The 18,891-nt window shown below is 39.9% G+C and overlaps 1 protein-coding gene and 1 long non-coding RNA gene across 8 annotated transcripts in view; one reads left to right on the top strand and one right to left on the bottom strand.

Annotated features, from left to right (window-relative positions):
- OXR1 (oxidation resistance 1) overlaps positions 1-18,891 on the top strand; it is a 264,006-nt gene that overhangs the window by 174,712 nt on the left and 70,403 nt on the right. For 2 of the 7 annotated variants that reach the window (XM_027692514.1, XM_027692511.1), the window contains exon 1: positions 14,114-14,282. The exons of 4 other annotated variants lie outside the window; for them this stretch is intronic. In XM_027692514.1, the coding sequence (XP_027548315.1) occupies positions 14,129-14,282 (154 nt within the window). In that variant the 5' untranslated portion in view covers positions 14,114-14,128. Of the gene's footprint in view, positions 1-14,113; positions 14,283-14,557; positions 14,800-18,891 lie in introns of those variants that run through there. One more of the 7 variants, XM_027692512.1, reaches the window with a different exon arrangement.
- On the bottom strand, positions 1,229-14,007 carry LOC113971950. The gene is made up of 3 exons (XR_003535716.1): positions 13,505-14,007; positions 3,622-4,650; positions 1,229-3,094 (listed from the first exon to the last, which is right to left on the bottom strand). It is a non-coding gene; the product is annotated as an uncharacterized LOC113971950 (long non-coding RNA).

Below are 18,891 nucleotides of genomic sequence, written 5' to 3'. Positions count from 1 at the left end.
GATGCAAACAACTTTGTAAAATGCAAGAGGCATGGCAGACCACAAAATTTAGCAAGATTTCCCTATCTGCAATATGCCGTGGCAATATGCCCTCGGAGGTCTAATTACCTCTTTCAAAAGACTTGTGTGATTATGCAAGCTGCACACAATTGTTCCTAATTTTTTTTCTTCAGGATAATAATGCTGATACTTGAAGAAGGATCTTGCTATAAAATCAAATGGAAAAGCATTTAAACAGTTAAAACTCTTCTGTGGATATCAAACGTGTGATACACAATGTTTACCAGGACAGAATATCACCTAGACTAACCACTTACTGATGCTGGTTTGTTGACTGAGACACCATTGTCCTGATTCAGACCAGTTTACAAAATGGAAAGACATCTTCCACATCCAGACCATTTGGTCGTGGGTACCACCTAATCATGTTGAACGCAGATCATTAATTCCTCCTGAAATCCTTGTTTATATCACCACTAGAGGCTTACTCCTCTTAGCTGTTTCATTCAGGAAAAACTTTTCTATGCATGTGCCAAACCACACATCAGGGCCCTGCAGCACTTAAAAACTTGTTTTACAGGCTTACATGCAGTCCATGGAGGAGGGGTGGGGAATGTTTATGGTACCAGCAAGTCCTTGTGTCATCCAGTCTGAATAACCCTGGAAAGCGAATGCTACAGCTAGCTCGTGCTCCCTTATGTCATCATGCCTATTAAAAGTAATATTACATGTTAAGTCTATTGAGAAATAGTGAAATGTGCTGTCTAAAAGTTCTAATTGACCTCAACATTTTTGATCACATAAGGAAACACTGCATGCATGAAAACCCATATAAAATGAGACTGCATCTTGTTTTCCATCTGCTAGCTTAAAAATGTAAAGGCAAAAGATTAGTCTTCACAGAAACTACAGAAAGGCCAATACTATTTAGTTTGAAACTTATTATGCATCTCCTTTGAAAGAATACTGTTTTTCTGTGAGTTACAAAACAAAAGACATCTGCTTCTAAAAGAATTATTGCTTGAAATAAAATATTTAATGTCAGAAATGGTGTTTAGTTTGATATCCTTATGCAGAGTATGCTGAATACAAATTCCATAGTAAAAGGCCTGGATATCTTATGGTACTGAGGCTTAAAGAATTTTTTAGAGAGAATACCTTCATTTAAAACTTTCTCATGTCATGTAACTTGGAAATGTGCATCATGAAAACAAGTGGTGCACTTACATTAAATAAAATTATAGATATATTTATTAAGGCTTCTGACAGTTGAATTTCATAAAAATGGAGAAAATACAATTCCTTTTAAAAAGTGCAAACAAAGTGAAACAGTTAAGTAAAGAAGCATATACAAAACAGATTAATAATGTAGAATATGCTTAATCCAGAGGACAGGGGAAGCATGGAGGATATGAAGAATGTAAAATATTTTTATGTGGGTGGACATTAGGCAACTACTAATTCACACCTTAAATTTCTGTATTCATCTTTGAAGCAAAATCATTTAATCAGAAAGTACTTCAGTATCAGGAAGCCAGGGCCTCAGTTTCCAGGAATCTGTTTAGATGATTAATTGTTTGGGCCTCCAGTTTGTTTTATATCTGTGTATTTTACAGAGCTGAGTACAATCTCAATGCCAAATAAATTCAAATTGTCTGTGTCCCTTCACTTTTCCTAAAAGTGTTGAAAACCAAAGTCATTATAATGATGGTATTTATTAAAATACTTTACTAATTCTGATCTTTCAATATCTGATTCCTGAAGTCTCCTGTAGGATGTGCAAGAGGTGGTTCTGTGCTGTCACTCCAGTTGCACTACTGAGCTATCAGAAAGATGCCCTAAAAAAAAACAGCCAGCACTCTCTATGTTATCCCGGACTGTCCCATCAGCAGTAGGCCCCCTAATCTCTTAAATGTAACAGATCTTTCATTCCTGACAATAATTTTGCATGACAGTAAAATATTAATTTGTATTACAAAACAAAACCCCAACAAAACCTAGAATATAATCTCTCTTCCTAAAAGCCCTGAATTCTGAAGATTCACTTTAATTTTTGAAAACCAAAGAATCCCTTGTCCTATGTCTGCACACGGAGGAGCAGTTCTGTGAAACTCCTGTGCCAACTATTTGTATTACAGGGTGTGAAGCAGCATCTGCAGAGTCGGGGCATGGTCAGGCTCCTCTCCCTGCCTGCCAGCAAGCTTGGCAGTGCAGCTGTGCTGGCACAGAGCGATATTTGTGTGCAAAACTTAAAGCTGCTGTAGGATACACTCCCTGCCCTTTCAGGATCACAGCTGGCTTCTCAAGGCAGCCTACAGCCACTGTAATATATCCAGGATGTTTGGCAAAATCTTGTGGTTGTCCTCCAATGCTTTCTTTTTTCCACATTTGTTTTCCTTTGTAGAGCACAACTTCAGAGCCCTTAAGGCTTCGCCATTTGAGAATGTCCTGACAGTCTATTTGGATTCTTTTCCATAAACGCTTTATGTTTATGTCTTCTCTTTAAACGAAGTTATCAACACTGGCAGTTGATGAGATTTCCAGTTCTTGATAAGACAACTGTGGTGAAGCCAGACCAACTTGTATTCACTTCAGGAGATTAAAAAGGAGAGAAAAATGAAGGCAAAGTAATAGCTTGTCTCCCTGTCTGCTTCAACATCTGTAGCAATTGAGGTGTCTTGTATCTCTCTGAAGCCCCAGGCCTGATCTTCTGAGTTACCTCCATCTGTAGAGGTCACCTCCTTCACATTGCAAATGACCCAAGAAAGGCACTTATCAAGGAATTCTCCTGGTTCCAGAGCAAGGGGGACAGGGTGGTGTCATGGAAAATCCTTACATCAGAATGGCTGGGCAGGATGAGGTAAAGGTAATGTTTTACTCATGTTGAGCTTAGTGTCCTATTTCCCACAGTGGCCAGCAGAAGCTTGTAATTAGGGAAGGAATACAGAATGAAAGGCACTTTGCTGGTATTTCCTCTGAGCTTTAGGCAGTCTGTGGCATAGGGGTTTCCCGAAACCAGAGCTTGTGTTTGCATTCTTGTGCTTAATGGGTCTTGATGGACTTTCTATGATTTCTTTCTAATTACGTTCTGAACCTACGGCGGATTGGGGAGAATGGGGGAGACCTCCAGGCCTTAAGCTGCTTGCCCCATTACCTGCGAGGTGAATGCTCTTCCCCCCACCCCTGCACGTGGCCCAGTGACCCCGCAAGGAGCACACACAGACCACCAGGGAGGGACGGACGAAAGAGGAAGTTTATTGTGGGGTTGGGGTTTATAAGGCTTTTAGGAAGGTCAAAGGGGGCCAATCACAAGTTCAGGGTCACACAGAAAAAACCATCAGGTAAGGGGTCAACAGCCAATAGGAAGGGGTTAACAAAGGACCAATGGGAAACACCTCAGGACACCTTCCCAGGACACCTTGTGTGGGAGACAATAGCTTCACAGGGGGTGTCTGGAAGAGGGAGACAGTGACACTGCAGAAAATACACAAACATGTTGAAACATGTTTAAACTACAGTAAAAACTTCTGTTTCCATAAGGTTAGAGCTGTTTTCCTCACCAGCCCATCTCTGACAGGACTTTTTCCATCCTGCATATGGCAAATCCATTGCCACATGAACCATTCATAGTTTTGGCATACACAACATCGTTTGTGGTAATGACTTCTGTGATTCAGTTATGTTGTGTAACAAAATGTTTCCTTTTCTTTAAATCGTCTTAGCAATTTCATTATTACTTCTCTTATCACAAGAAACAGTGAATAATTTTTCTATGATGGGTTTTCTGCTTACCTACATTGTATTCTTTTCTCTGCTTTCCTAGAGAGAAGCAGCTTGACACTTTTGTTGCTCTTCTCAGCACATTTTCTGAGTACATTGCATCTTTTTTTGGAGGCAATGTGGCCAGCAGTACAATCTATATTCATTAGAAGAATTTGAAAAGTAGTATAACTATATTTTTTAAATAATTCATATTGATTTTGCCTTTTTGATGTCTATTGACTGACATTTTCATATATTTCTTTACAGGATGGTAATAGCTCATTTAGACATCATCACTATGTATATGAATAAACATAGTTATACATTCAGAGGAAAACTTGTCTTTACTCTGCATTTATCAACAGTGAATGTCACCTGTCATTTTGGGTATGTTTTGTATTATGAAACAATTTTTAACTTTTTTCAGGAGATTCAACTTTTCCACATAGTTTTGTATCATCAGCAAACTCCATTACCTTTTTACTCTCTCCTTAGCCTAATAATGCTGTAAGTTTGAAAGCATGCATCTCTGTTGGGCTGCACTGAGAATCTTTCTTCCTCTGTTGTGAAATCTGAGCTCTTGCTTACTGTACTTTAGAGGATATTAAATGACGAGCCCTCTTGTCTTACAACAGCTTCATTTCCTTCATGAGGGGCTTTGTAAAAAGCTTTACGAAAATATAAGTACACTGCTATCAACTGATTATTCTTATCCATATGCTTATTGACTCCTATATAAAAACTATAGATTTGCAAACCAAGACTTAAAAACATTTTCTATTTTACTTATCCAGATGTCTTCTAATTCTATTATTACAATTTAATTTCTTCATGAAGTCTTGAGTAACACCAGAGGTTCTTTAATACCACAGAGTCCATCAAAGCTTTCTGTGCAAAAAAAAAAAAAAAAAGTATCTAAGTGGGGATCTAAAACAAGTCTAAAATGTTGTGGTGTTTTTTTTCAGGATTGTTTTAGTGATCCTGTCCTGGTTTCAATGGGACTGAACTCATTTTCTTATTAGTAGCTGGTACAGCGCTGTGTTTTGGATTCAGTAGGAGAACAACAATTTGATAACACACTGATGTTTTGGTTGTTGCTGAGCAGTGCTTACCCTGAATCAAGGACTTTTCAGTGTCTCATGCTCTGCCAGTGAGGAGATGCAGAAAAGCTGTGAGGGAGCACAGCCGAGACAGATGACCTGCACTGGCCAAAGGGATATTCCATATAATAGAACATTGTGAACTTCATATAAACTGGGGGAGTTACCTGGAAGGTGGCTGATCAGTGTTTGGGAACGGGCTGGGCATCAGTAAGCAGATGGTGAGCAATTGCATTGTGCACCACTTGTCTTTCTTGGATTTCACATTCCTCCCTCCTTCTCCTTTTAATTACAATTAGTAGTAGTAGCACTATCATTGTCATTATCTGTTACTTTGTTTCAATTATGAAACTGTTCTTATCTCAACCCATGAGTTCTATTTTCTTTTCTTTCATGATTCTCCTCCCCATCCCATTAGTGTTGGGGGGAAGGGAAAGTGAAAGAGGAGATCCTTTCGTTCTAGTGGTGTGACCGGATGGAACGTGTGTCCCAGGGATAGGATAGACTGTCTCCACCAGTCAATCTCCTCCTCAGTGTCCCTGATACTTTTTAACCTTTCCACCTCCTCTTTTAGCTCTGCCACCAGGCTGAGCAGATCATCCACCCGGTCACACCCCACACAGCTGTCATCTCTACTGCCATCCAATACCAGTGCCAGGCTCTGGCACTCCCTGCAGCCTGAGACCTGGACAGCTGCGTGTTTTCATGGCAGCTCCATTTACGTCTCCACATCCTTTCTGGTGAGTAGAGAGGACACAGCTCCCTGCCAAGGGGTAACCATCACTGAGCTCCTTCCAAGAGTGTGGTGACCGCTGACTGAGCTCACCTCTGGAGCTGATGGGTGACCATGCCAGCTGCTGTGCCCCACTCTGTGTGATGTGCCTTACACTCCCTGGGGGCGGCTTTAGTGTGGATGGGGATGGTCACAGGCATTCCTGGCCTTCCTTGTGCTCAGTCACAGCTGCTTCTGAGTCAGAGCTCTACTACTCCCTGCTCAGAAAGTCAGGGCACCTCTCTTGGCACTATTTTTGAAGTCTTGCTACTTAAGGAACTTCCCCTGCAATCCCTCAGAGCAATCCTCAACCACAGAGCACATCTGCTGGAGCAGCCTTGGAGTCTTCTTCAGTAATGTTGAGCTATGAGCCATACCCAAGGCAGGACTTCAACATCAGATTAGTAGGAACTCAATAGGCAAGTTCCATGATTATTCAAATAACTGAATTTTTCCTTTCTATGTAATAAGAAAACAAAGCAAAGCTAGACAATAGTTTTTATCCCTTCTTTTCTCAGCATCACCTTTCCATTCACTGAGGTTTGCTGACCCTACTAAGGTTCATGGCTAAACTAGTACACTCAATATATTTCCAACCTGGAAATAGCATAATTCATTACCATTAGGACCTATAGTTGGAAGAAATAAGCTTTTAACTTCTGAAAAACCCACCAGTCTATTTCCTTGATGAGAAGCGTGTTACTAAGGCTTCACCCTTAACCACTGTCAGTCAAATCCCTACCAATTCCAAGTCTTGATTCTGAGGCACTGGAGTAAAAAACCTTGACAGATAACCATTCATTACCTCTGAAAAATATTGTATTTCTTTGGAATTTTGTACACAATATATGTACACAATATTTCATCCTCAGATGAAATACAAGGAAGACAGTGAGACATGCCTTTAGTCATTTCAAATGAAGCCTATGGAAGAGCTCATCTAAACAAAAAGAAGGAAATCAATAAGAGGCAAATAGGATCTGCAAAGCCCTGTATAGATTCTCAATGGTGCGTACGGCATTGTGGTTAAATGCAGCTGAACACAAGAGAGACAACATACTGCAAATCATTTCAGGGGAAAACTGTGACAGTAATCAAAGACAAGATAGTAAAATGTGGAGAGAGGCGGGAGTTAAGCTATTAAATCTTAGGGGGGAAACTACTGTGTATAGGATACAGTTTCTTAATTCAGAGATAATACAGTAATGGACAGCCTTCAAATGATTTAGCTAGCTTGAAGCAATTTGATTTTTGAGGATAAATTGTAGTAATTATCCCCAAAAGGACAGAGTGAGTAACCATCCACAAGTTTTCTACATGATATTATGGGAGCAAATGAATCAGGCATATGCTTGTGATGTGGTGCTGGTGGGGGAGGGGAGAGACACCAGATGTTCCTTAAGAAGCAAGATTTAACAAGAAAGAAAAAGCAGAACTTCCTCCTAATAAGATCAACATACTCCTTCTGGGTTTTCATTCAAAAGAAAATTTCAGGAATGTCCTGCACAGTTATAGATGGCTCAGGAAAAGGTATGTATAAAATGCTTTCACAAACTTACTTTACTGAAGGGAAATAACCACAAAAAACAGGTAGCAAAGATTGGAACAGAATTGGGTCTTTTTTAAACTAATCCTTAATCCCAGAATGCACTGCCTAAGCAGTAGCAAGTAAGTAAAATAGAAAATCAGTAATGCTTATTGTAATAAGAAAATTGCAACCAAAAGGATCAGCTGTTGACATTAGCCTTATTCTGGCTCATGATAAATTCTGATGATATTTAGAACCCATTCATGTAAAAAATGTCACGTAATTCAGATGGCATTCCTACTTAGAGCTGTCATTATGTCTGCTCATCAGCTGTCCTTAAATCTGTATTTTCTAGGTGTCTGAGTAGAATAATATTGTTCAGATGAATTAAAAGGAACCTGTATCTTAGATATCTTCATGTCTAAAGGTTGCAATGAAAACTTATAACCTATAACTAAAAGCCATGATGTTTTCTGAATTGCAAACTGATCTGGTGCCAACCAAACATAATGAGAGCATGTGACAAGCAATCGATTATTTCTCCAAACTGACAGAACCAGTTCATTATATAGAGTCACCTTGAGGATTATTAGCATGATTAACAATAATGATATTAATGTATATATTTTAATTTGAAGATTATTAACATTATAACTCCCAAGACAGGACTATGGATTTATAAAGTATGTGGCTTTTCCTATAAACATGAGGAATATAGCTGGTCATGAGGTGGCAAAATAATGATCAAAAAAACATTGTTCATGTTAATGATCTGAATCAATGCTTTCATTTGAAATCTGAGTCATGGTATGATTGCTTAGTCTTCACAAGTTATGTACAACTGGATTAAACTGTAACAACTGTATCCTACCAGAAGGATATTCTATTTTATTATGAACCAATCTGGCAGTGTTAAAAAGGTCTATTGTGAATTGGAATCTGGCTCTATTGTTTCTGAGCAAGTATCAGCAACTTCCTTACAGCAATACAGTGCATTAACAACTTGATTAAGCATTTAGTGAGTGCTGAGGAAAGAATAGTTACAGTTATAATGCAAAAAGAAAAAAAAAAGATTAAGTCAATACTGTTTGCCTATGATTCAAATATTTGATGAATAATCAATTTTCTGAACACCTTTCATAAGTAGTTATTTATCATTTGCATAATTTATGCCTCTGTGGAGGATAGGATTAGCTAGTAAATACTATGGAGTCATCACTTATATTGTCAGTGTTTTCCACAATCAGTTTCACAACACATGATGAAAGAAAAAAAATGTCAGTGAGTTGATGTCATGAAGACCTACTTTTCAGTGCCTACTGAAAACTGACTCTGTTCAGCAAGTGCTATACCTGGTGAGCATCCTTAAACTGCCTGGGTGTCTGTATCTGCATGAACTTCATAACCCCTGGGGTCCAAATTCAATTTCATTAAACTCCCTGAAAGAACAGAATATTTTGTTTATAATAAGCCACTATTGACCAGATAAGTATGAAATGAAGACCTGGAGGTCATTTCATGTTTATTTGATAAGGTAGTCCATATATAGAGCTGTGTAATTGCAGCTGAAACTAAAGTTCTGCTGTAAACATGGAAAAGTCCCCATATGATATGCATTTGTTCTGAAGGCCATATTTGAAAAATTTCATGTGGATATCACTGATAGTCTAACAAATGCTGGCATATTATTGTATGGATCATTTCCACATCTAAACATAAGTATACTTTGCGAAAATAAGAAAAACAGAGATTTAGTTTTAGAATATATATTTTTGTAATGCTAACTCTTTCACTGCTTTTTGAAAAAAAAAAAAAAGTAAATAAAAGTTGGATAGTGACTACAATTCTATAACTTCTCAGGGAAGATGGATAACTGCAGGCAACAAAGCTCGTTATTTACCTGAATCTCTGAAAATTCAGACCATATGCAGCTGAAATTTGGTGCTTCCAAAAGTGTCAAAAAATTGTGGCATGTTTTTGAAATCTGATAAAGTTATTTTGCAGGATGAGGTTAAGGGGAGTAAAATACACTCACTTTATACTCACTTCTATTGGGTTTCATATGCTTAGTATGCATTCTTATAACTATGCTGTGTATGCCAGTACAGAACGTTTGTGAATCAATTAACATTTTTTGTGTATGTGTTTCAGTAATGTCCTAGATTTGACTGTACGTTTTATTTGTATGGTGTTTCTATCTTTACTATCTAATTTAAATTATGGTATGAAGATTTCTGAAATCTGGCTGGAAAAGCAAAAATTGCTTTCTCCTCAAAGATGAAAAGGACTTGTTGGGCTGTCCTAAGTATAAATAGTCTCACTTGGATTAGATTAGATACCAACCTGACAAGATACAAACCTGAGAAAACCATAACATTTATGTAACTCCAACCTATATCTGAGGAGATAAAGCACAAACAGGTCAGATGTTGCAGTGGTATCTGACAGGAATGACTTGAAACTTTTTAGATTTGATAAGAGAAAATCACACAGTGAATGTTATAGTACTTAAATATTATGAAATGAAACCTAATAAGCAGTGCTTAGGACTGTGTGTTTTGGTGCTTAGATATATTGTAGGGGTTAACTGAGATGCCCAAGGTCCAAATGTTCTCCTCAGCCTGGAGAAAACTAACGTCTAGGTCAGGTACCTCTATTTTATACAGCTTCTAAAGAAATGAAAGATTTCTTGAGTCAGATTTGAAATACTAATAAAGCAGGAGTTTGATTCCATTTTCTACTGAGAAAGCAACTCTCCAAGAAGAGATGCTGTTACAGCTTCTTGTCTTTTTCAGTGTTATTTCAAGAACAATCATATACAGAACCTAACCTATACTTGAAGTATCTGAGTCCAGAATCGTAGACTGCCAAAGTCCCTTCTTGCCCATGTTTATTCTGTCTTGTCCCTTTATTGTGACATTTTCTGCTGAACAGCGAACAGCATCAATGGTCAAGTGGAGACTGGCCCCCATTTCATTGTAATCTTACAGGGAGCTGATTAGTAAAATCAGAATTATATCCCTACCTGCTAAAGTCTGAAATTCTACATTTACCATTTCTGAGGCTAGTATGCAGATGGGAGTTTCATTCTTGTCAAGTGTTTAATCTGAAAAGAGGACGTGGTCTTGTGAAACCTGTATGAACAGCCACACCTAGCCCACAGTTCTCTATGAACAACCTGTTTTAGACACACCCATTTACTTAGTGTCACCTACTAGTTACCTCTTTTCAACTTCTCCCAAATTTATAGTGCCACCAGATTTCCCTTTGGAATAATTTGAACCTTCTTAGTCACAAAAATAGATTTGTGCAAACATTTTTACTTCTAGAACTGTGTACTTCCACACTTCATCCTTCAAGTTGTTTCCTAAGGAAATAGGCCTGAGAATGTGGGAGTTCTGCATGCCTGAGTTTTGATCCCTCCTTCAAGGACTGCGGGTGCATTCTGCATTGCATTTAATTTTTACTGAAACAGCATTGGAAGCAGACTGCAGTCTGTTTTTCTCTGTCTTAAGAGTTTACCTTTTACATGAGGAAGGAACAAAAAACAATTCCTGAATTATTTTACATTACTAAAAATAGGCTTCATTAAAAATTAAGAAAGAGGTTAGGCTTTTATGATGTTCTAATTCAAATTCCTGGTTTTGCCAATCATTATGGGTTTTGCAACCACGTAAATGGTAGGGTCTTGACCAGACATGGTAATTTAGAATACTTAACAAAGGCATACAGCATCCTCATAAAATGACATGAGAGTCAGTGCCTCCAGAATTACTAAGGAAGCTTAAATGGGGCATTTGGTTCAAATTGTCAAAATTACATACTTGCATATAGGTTGCTTATATACAAAGGAATGCTGACTAATTGCCAAATGACTGACACCAAGACTGTCACCCCAGAAAGCATGTACAAACCTCATTTTTCACAAAATAGAATAGGGATTTTGTGTTACCTGGTATACTTTTGCCTGCAGCTTGGTAGCACTAAAAATTTGGCAAGATGAATTGCAAGAGGCCCATATCCTGTACACCAAGCATGTGAACTGCCCAAGCCCTAAGGAAGTTGAACATCATCTGCTGGTGTTTTGCTGGATTTGCTGTTGCAATTTGTACTTATTTTCCCAAGCAACAAATTTGCCACCGAAAAAATGATATCCCCACCACTTGCTGTGTTTTTATCTTTTTTTCTCCTGGATGCAGTACTCCTGGTGGGAGAGCAGAGTAGAGGGGCAGGATCACCTCTCTTGACCTGCTGGTCACACTTCTCTTGATGCAGCCCAGCATACAGTTGACTTTCTGGGCTGCAACCTTGCACTGTCAGGTCATGTTGAACTTCTCATCAACCAACCAGCTCCCAAGTCGTTCTCCCCAGTGCTGTCTCTGCTCAGCCTGTTTTTGTGCTTGGGATTACCCTGACCTAGGTACAGGACCTCACAATTGGCTCTGTTGAATTTTATGAGGTTTGCATGGGCCCACTTCTCAAGGTCCCTCTGGATGGCAAGTAGTATAGCTCTGACTATATTCTTCAAAATGTAATAACTATGTAATGTTAATAATTGTATTACATCAGTGCCTTGAAATTTATCAATAGACAATGAGTGTCACATATCTTAAAGAGTAATATTACCTTTTCTGAGCACTGATACCTAAATCTGGTTTTTATAGTTAAAACAATTCCACTGAAGAATTTGTTCTTGCTAAGTAAAACATTGTTAAATGAATGCTTTTGAGTACAGACAATGATTTTCAATACTGTGAAAATCACATTGCAGTAAAAGGTGATATTTTTATACTTCAGTTAGACTATTTGTGAGAAAAACAGATGAAAGCAGCTAAAATATAACAAAATTCATAGTTATCAAAACATTTATCTTGAATACTTCATCATAATGCTGTCTGAATCTGAATCTGTAGCCTCTGTCACTGCAGTATAATGAATAAATGCTGCCTCAAGTTGCAGCAGGGGAGGTTTAGTTTTGATATTTTGAAAAATTTCTTCATCAAAAGTGTTGTCAAGCCTTGGAACAGGCTACCCAGTGAAGTGGTGCAGTCACCATCTTGGTAGAGGATTTAAAAGATGTGTAGATGTGGCACTTAGGGACATGTTTTAGTGGTGGACTTGGCAGTGATGGGTTAACATCTTAAGGGTGTTTTTTAACCTGAACAATTTTATGATTTTATAAATATGACCTTGGAAGAGAAAAAAACCAAACAGAACTACTTCAAACCACAGAGAAAATACATGCAATCAATACAATAACAGAGGTGTGTATGTGGCTGCAGTACTGGTGGCCAATCCACCTTGAAGTTTCAAAAATGCTGATCACCACAGTGTAAACTCATTCCTTGTGCAAAGATGTAGTAGATTTTGCCTAAAATAGAATCAACAGGGCAAAAGACTAACCATAACTTCTTCATGGCAGAAACACTGTAATGAAATGAAAACTAATTAGAGTGTTTAGGGCAAGACAGATCTCGTAGGCAGAATAGTTTACATGCTAAACATTTAGTGGTGCTTAGACCATGCAGTGATTCTTCAGTTCCTGATTTAATCCTTAGTCATGGAACAGACAGATTACACATCCATTTCTACTGACAGGTCTTGGGAGCAGGGAAGAGAGCTAATTCTGCTGAAAATTTCTTGTTCTGTTACAGGGAAAAGATTTTATTTGTAAAAAAGTCTTGAACATAATTATCTCCTGAGTAGGAACTGATTTAAGTAGTAGAAAGGTTGATTTGAGTGTACTGTTTATATCAAGTAACCCTCAGAATTCAGCACTCCAAAATGCTGACGTTAAACTCTGATTTAATTGAGCAGCTGCTACAAGTGAATAGGAGTTGAAATAGCTCAGCACTTTGTTCCTCTGTTATGCATGTACACAATAGATTTGGCTCAACAAAAGCATTTTTTATTAAACAATGCCTTCATTTGCAGCTAGATGCAGCATATAATGGCACCATACTCACATTAGTATATAAGCACATTAGCTTACAGTTCTGCCTTCTCAAGGTCTATGTCACAAGTATAAATACCATTATATGGCTGTTCTTTCAGCCTCAATACGTGCAGAACGCACATCGTAAGGCAGATCTTCATCATCAGATTCAATGCCTTAGGTATTTCTTTTTCTGTTAAAATATTTTTTGCAACAAACGTGGGTAGAGCCCCTCCCAAATCTTCGTTCGCGAAGCCTAGCCATGATAAAATATTTATCATGTTCCAGCTGGTTTTATTTCTTCAAATGTTAAAACGTTCCAAGGATTGTGGGGACAAAGAATTCGAGGGTACAAATGAACACCACAAATCAAACGTCTTTCTCAAAAAGAAAGAAAAATTGTGTACCTTGTAAGTTCTGCCGGAAGACTAAAGTAACCTAGTCAGCTCAAAGGTTGAGTCGGGTATCAGTGTTGGCAAACACTCAAAGGAGGGCACGGGGACATGGCTGGCTGGCACAGCAAGGACGGTGGCATCCAGGATAGCAGGGACACTGAGAGGGAAGGGTCAAAAGAAGAGCAGCAAAACCACACAGTGTCACAGCTAATCCTGTTTTACAGTCCAGTGGAAAAACATCTTCAAATCCACGACCGACTCAAGATTTAAAAGTAAGAAGATCGGCTTGATTCTTGATTTTCATGCTTGGGAACGCTGAGACAGGAAAGCTGGAAGTTCATAGAGAGCTTTGCAGCACACGGTTGTAAAGCAGTGAGCTTCCAGGAAACATAAACAACTCCGCGAACCGTGGATAAGTCCATAGAGACGCACAGGCGGCCTGAGGCCAGAGGGAAGCGATGTCCCGAGTGTCACGGTGACGGAGCGCTGGGGAGCCCCGCGGCCCCCTGCCCGGCCCCGCCGGGCGGTGCCGCGGCCCCTTTAAAAGGGGGCGTGGCCGCCCGAAGTTTGCCGAAGTTGCGCGCGGGCCGCGCGGTGCCCGCCCGGCCATGGCGCCCCCGGGGCCGTAGCGCCGCCATGGACTCGCTGACCGCCCTCACCGGCAAGGGCGGCCGACTGCTCCGCGGCACTGCCAGCCGCCTCTGGGGCGCCGTGCCCGGCGGCCTCCGCCACGGCCGCTGCCAGGACGGCCGGAGCCGCGGGGAGCCGGGCCCCGCCAAGCCGCAGCCAGGTACCGGCGGGGAAGGGGCGGGGGGCGGGCGGGACCTCCCCCCGGCTCCTCGCCCCCTCTGACCCTCCCTGCAGGGGAGCGAGAGCGAGCGGGAGCAGGAAGGGAGAGGGTCCCAGCCGAGCCGACCGCGGGTGCTGCCCCGCTCCCGGGAGTGCTCGGAGGGAGGGGGCGGCGGGGGAAGGGCCGCACGTGTGCCGGGCACTGCCGGGGCTGGGGCTGCGCCGGAGCGGTTGCACCGCGGGGACGGGTCTAACAGCAAAAACCGACCGAACGTCTTCCTGATTTCACTGGCAGAACTACTACACTTACTTTCGTTCGCTTCCCTCTCCTGGTACCTTCACCGACGACGGTGAAGGAAAGCGCGGGGAGCGCAAACTCCTTAGTTTGAGATCTCTTTTGTGTACGAGGTGGTTTCTGCCTCTCTAGTGCTCCCGATGAACAGGCAGTAGTCCTTTGAAAGTAGGCTCAGTGATGCTAAGGGCAGAAGTAGTACCTCTGCCTCTCAGTGGCCAAACAGGTCAGTCAGGAGACAATAAGTGACTCCTTGTCCTGTGCCTAGAAGTAAGAGGGCTGCTGTTGTCACCCCTTTCTTGATAATGTCGTTGGGCTGTAGGTATGGGTATTGTGACTTGACTCATCTGAAGTGAGCACTCACATGGGCAGGAAATACCCTGATAACTGGAGGGGTGGTCAGCAGATGCACACACACTGTTTATGTAGAAGAGGAGCAGGCGGTAAGGACTCTGGATCCAGAGGTGATTTGGGCTTACAAACAAGCCATGACATAACTAGTAAAAGCAGCATGACCTAATGACTGCTTCGAAAGAAAAAGACATATGAAGTTAAGTTTGTTAAAGTGCTTTATGGTAATATCAGGAGTAGTGTACAATGAATACTAAATATTTTTTTTTCTGTTGCAAGAAACTCTGTGCTAAGTGGATGAATGTATGCTTGTTATAGTCTGTAGGTAAGGTTGAAGTCATGTCTCTACTGAAATGTAATATTAAAGTCAATTAAATTTCTTTGTTACAGTAGGTTATTTTAGAAGAGTAAAATAGTTGGTTTTCGTCAAGAGTAACAAGGTCAGTGTAGGAGGCAAGGCAATAAGAATGCCTGTGCAGCCTGTCAGATGTAGATGGTGTCTGCTTGTGTGCATTGGATCACACTTCTTGCACAGAAAGGATAATAGGTAACCAGGAATATTTATAGTGCCGCTCTTTATTTGTGTCATGTCCCTCTCCCCCGAGACATGCAAGGAGAGAAAGAGACAGTAACTTGTTTTTCAGTAGTGAAATGAAATACTTTGAATAAGGCCTCTGCAAACTGGTAAAAGCTTGTTGACAAAGATTACTTAAAGTCTTTTGCAGAACCAAAATGACAGCGACATGCTTTAGCATCCTCTAGTCTTTTAATCAGTTACAAGGCCTTGTGTTTAGCTGTTAGTATAAAGCATCTCCTGTGATACGTGTGATTTCTTAGAGGGAAAAGCTCTCTGAGTATTTGTCCCCCTCTTCTGGGGCAAAGGATCAACTTAGACTGCATTGTAATGTTTTGGGTCTTTTTTTTTTTTCTCTAGCTTTGAGCAAAAAAATGAATTTTCTCAGATGCTTTCATAATGTACTACTTAAAATTTGTGTTAATGAAAAGTGACTGCAGTTCTGGAAAGCAAGGTGTGTTTCTCTGTGTATGGAATTTAACATGCCTTTTTGACAGAATTGTACTTGAGGTTTTTCCTCACCTAGGCAAAGCATGCTGTGCAAGGCAATTAGACCATTGCCCTCCCATGCTATTTTCTTTATGGAGTTTCTGTCGGTTACAGAAGAAACAAATTCTTGTGACTGTAGAATTCTTCTGGCAAGCATTTTGCTGGCTTTCACAAACCACCTGTGCCCTGGTAATGGGTGCTGTGGAAGCTGTAACAATGATTACAATGCTTCAGTTGAAATCAAACCTCTGTTTTAATTAGAGATGGGTCCCCTGGCATTAGCTTAAGACTTATTGGCAGATTCTAACTACTCCAAATGTTTAGTCTCTGTATGCAGTGTTCTGGATCCAGGCCTACCTATTACTCTAATTTTTCTTCTCTGCTTAGGGCTCTCAGTGTTCATTTCCTTTGCATGGACTATGCATTATTTCTTAAAAGAATAGTTCTTCATAAATGCCTTAAAACCATGTTTCCACTTTTCTGAAACAAAAAATAACCTTTTTATTCTTATTTTTAATTTAACTTCTACAGTAAAGTATCTCAATTTTATTGATGTAATATTAGTAATTTTACCTTTACTGTTTTCATGCTTGTCTCTCTGAACAGTTGAACAGCTGCTCTGTTACATTTCCAAGTTCAGGGAGGCAAGTCCGTTCAAATGCTGTACCTTAACTCGTTTCTTTGGATACGCACAGAATAGTTTATAGTATTTCTTAGAAGAGAGAAAGGAGTCACTGGGAGACTGAGTAGTGCCATAGGAGGCTGTAAACCTGTTTAACCAGTTTACATTGTTTGTGTCCCAGTCAAGTCAGTAAAAAAATTTTAGAAAGGTATTTTTTCTTTTAATGATTGTGATAGAGGATAAAAATGCAAAGAGAACCAGAAATTCTGGAGAACGCATCTGGCTTTTGTAAAGGTACTACCAAGATCAGAGTGTGAAGTTTGTTTCTTTTAAAAGGTCTGTGAACTTTGAAATAAAACTTCTAAATATAGTCTATTGATAATTTATAGGAAGAGCTAGTATGTATGTATGCATTCAAGGCATGAATTTACCTAGAAACTTTAGCTAGAACAGAGTGTAACTTTCTTGTTTATTGGTAGGTACTGTAGGTGTTAGTGTTCTGATGTTGCATGTGTTTTTGTTTTAACATGCAACTTCAGGCTTTAAGGAATGTGTGATTAAGGATTGTCTTTACTGCAGAATTAGCTTGAATGTTCAGTTTAATTAGAGCCTCATCTATAGAAACCTCTTACTTAAATAAGCTAACAGCACATCTCATAGTTCAGTCTGCTGTTTGCTTTGTCTGCTGTGTAAGGAGGATGTGACCAGGAGTAGGGGACATGGTTTTACTTCATTCCTGTGGCTCTGCTGAGGCTATATGTTGTATACTCTTTGGTTCAGTGTACCACTGTTAAAGAAAGCTGCTGAGGAACTGTAGAGAGTCCAGCCAGTATGTTTGGAGGCACAGGGCATATGACCTGTGAGGAGGGACTGAGGAAGCTAGTCTTTAGTCATGCAGAGGAAATCAAGGCAGCCTAGAGGCAATCTAATTATGACATGCATCTGTCTAAAGGGGCACACTCTTCTCAGTAGTAAGAAATCAAGAAGCGGCAATGGCCATGAGTTTTAGCTTGGGAGATTCAAATTAGGCTACAGAAAAAACTTTCCATGGAGTGGTCCATCACTGGGACAGGTTACAGTTTTAAACTGACCTGATTTGATGTTGGCAATAATTCTGCTTCAAACTGGAGGCTGGAGTAAATGTACTTAAGAGGTTTCTTCCAGATAAAACTTTGTATCTGTGAGGATATACTTTCATACCTGGAGTCTTGTGCTACTTCCCTCCTAGACATTTTCACCTCACTTCTGTCTGTGGTCACTTAATGGAGGGAGAAGATACACTGCACAGGAAGTCTTGACTTTCTGCAGTATGTGTCTCATTAAGTACAGAAGTTAAAAATCAGTGATTCAGAACTCCTTATTCAAATACTCCTCTGAACCAGTCTGTCAGCGAAGTTATTCTAACCGCCTTCTATTAAACTGTTGTTGTTGTTTTTCTCCTTCAGGTTCAACTTGATTGTTCAGTTCTGAACCATGTGGCCTGTGGGTTTATTTACATTTCTCTCTTACCACCTTTGAGTCTTGATTGGTAAGATTACCATATGCACTATATCCAGTAAGCCGTGTGGCTTGTCAGTCCTCTGTACTGTGGTCAAGGTGGCAGCAGTGCATTAGAAAAATAAATGTGCAGAGCTAAGTTAAAATACATCTTTCAAGCCCTGCTGTAAAAGTTAGTATCTTTCTTTCTAAAAATCTGTCTTAGAAAAGAGCAAACATAAGAATAAGGTAGGTTATTTCCTTACTTTATCTTTATTCAGTACTTCACTTTTAAGAAATTAACAGGTGTATGATAAAGTATGAGAGAGGATTCAAACTGGGGAGACACACTTCTGCAAGTTTTCTTGTACACACTGTTCCGGATGAAGCACATATGAAATGTACCAACACCCTTCATAAAGACATTATTGCTTCGCTTTCATGTCTGAAAATACTTCAGTTGGTACAGGCATAAGAAGCAAATGTGATCTTGGAATGTATCAGGCTGGTGACTCAGTCATCTTGTGATATGTAAATGTATGCACAATCTCTTCTTCAGACTTATGTGCTACTAGTATATAGGATTTTTGGACTATTCCCTTGGTGTATGTATGATGATAAATGATCTTTTCATGTTCTGCTTTGTGCTGTTACATCTCATCCTGCTTTTTTTTTCTCCAAGCCTAGGGGCTGCAGAATTTGTTGTGTCCTTTTGCCCAGCCTTTGCTTTTGATTGTCCTTTTGAGTCAGTCTGCTGATATGCAATTGAACTGTGTTAAAAACTGTTCCATTGGGATCTCGTTAAT

This window comes from Neopelma chrysocephalum, unplaced genomic scaffold (genome assembly GCF_003984885.1).
Source record: "Neopelma chrysocephalum unplaced genomic scaffold, ASM398488v2 Primary Assembly neopelma1_86, whole genome shotgun sequence".
Lineage (NCBI taxonomy): Eukaryota > Metazoa > Chordata > Aves > Passeriformes > Pipridae > Neopelma > Neopelma chrysocephalum.
The sequence above is the reverse complement of the archived record's forward strand: the minus strand, read 5'-3'. Positions and strand labels throughout refer to the sequence as shown.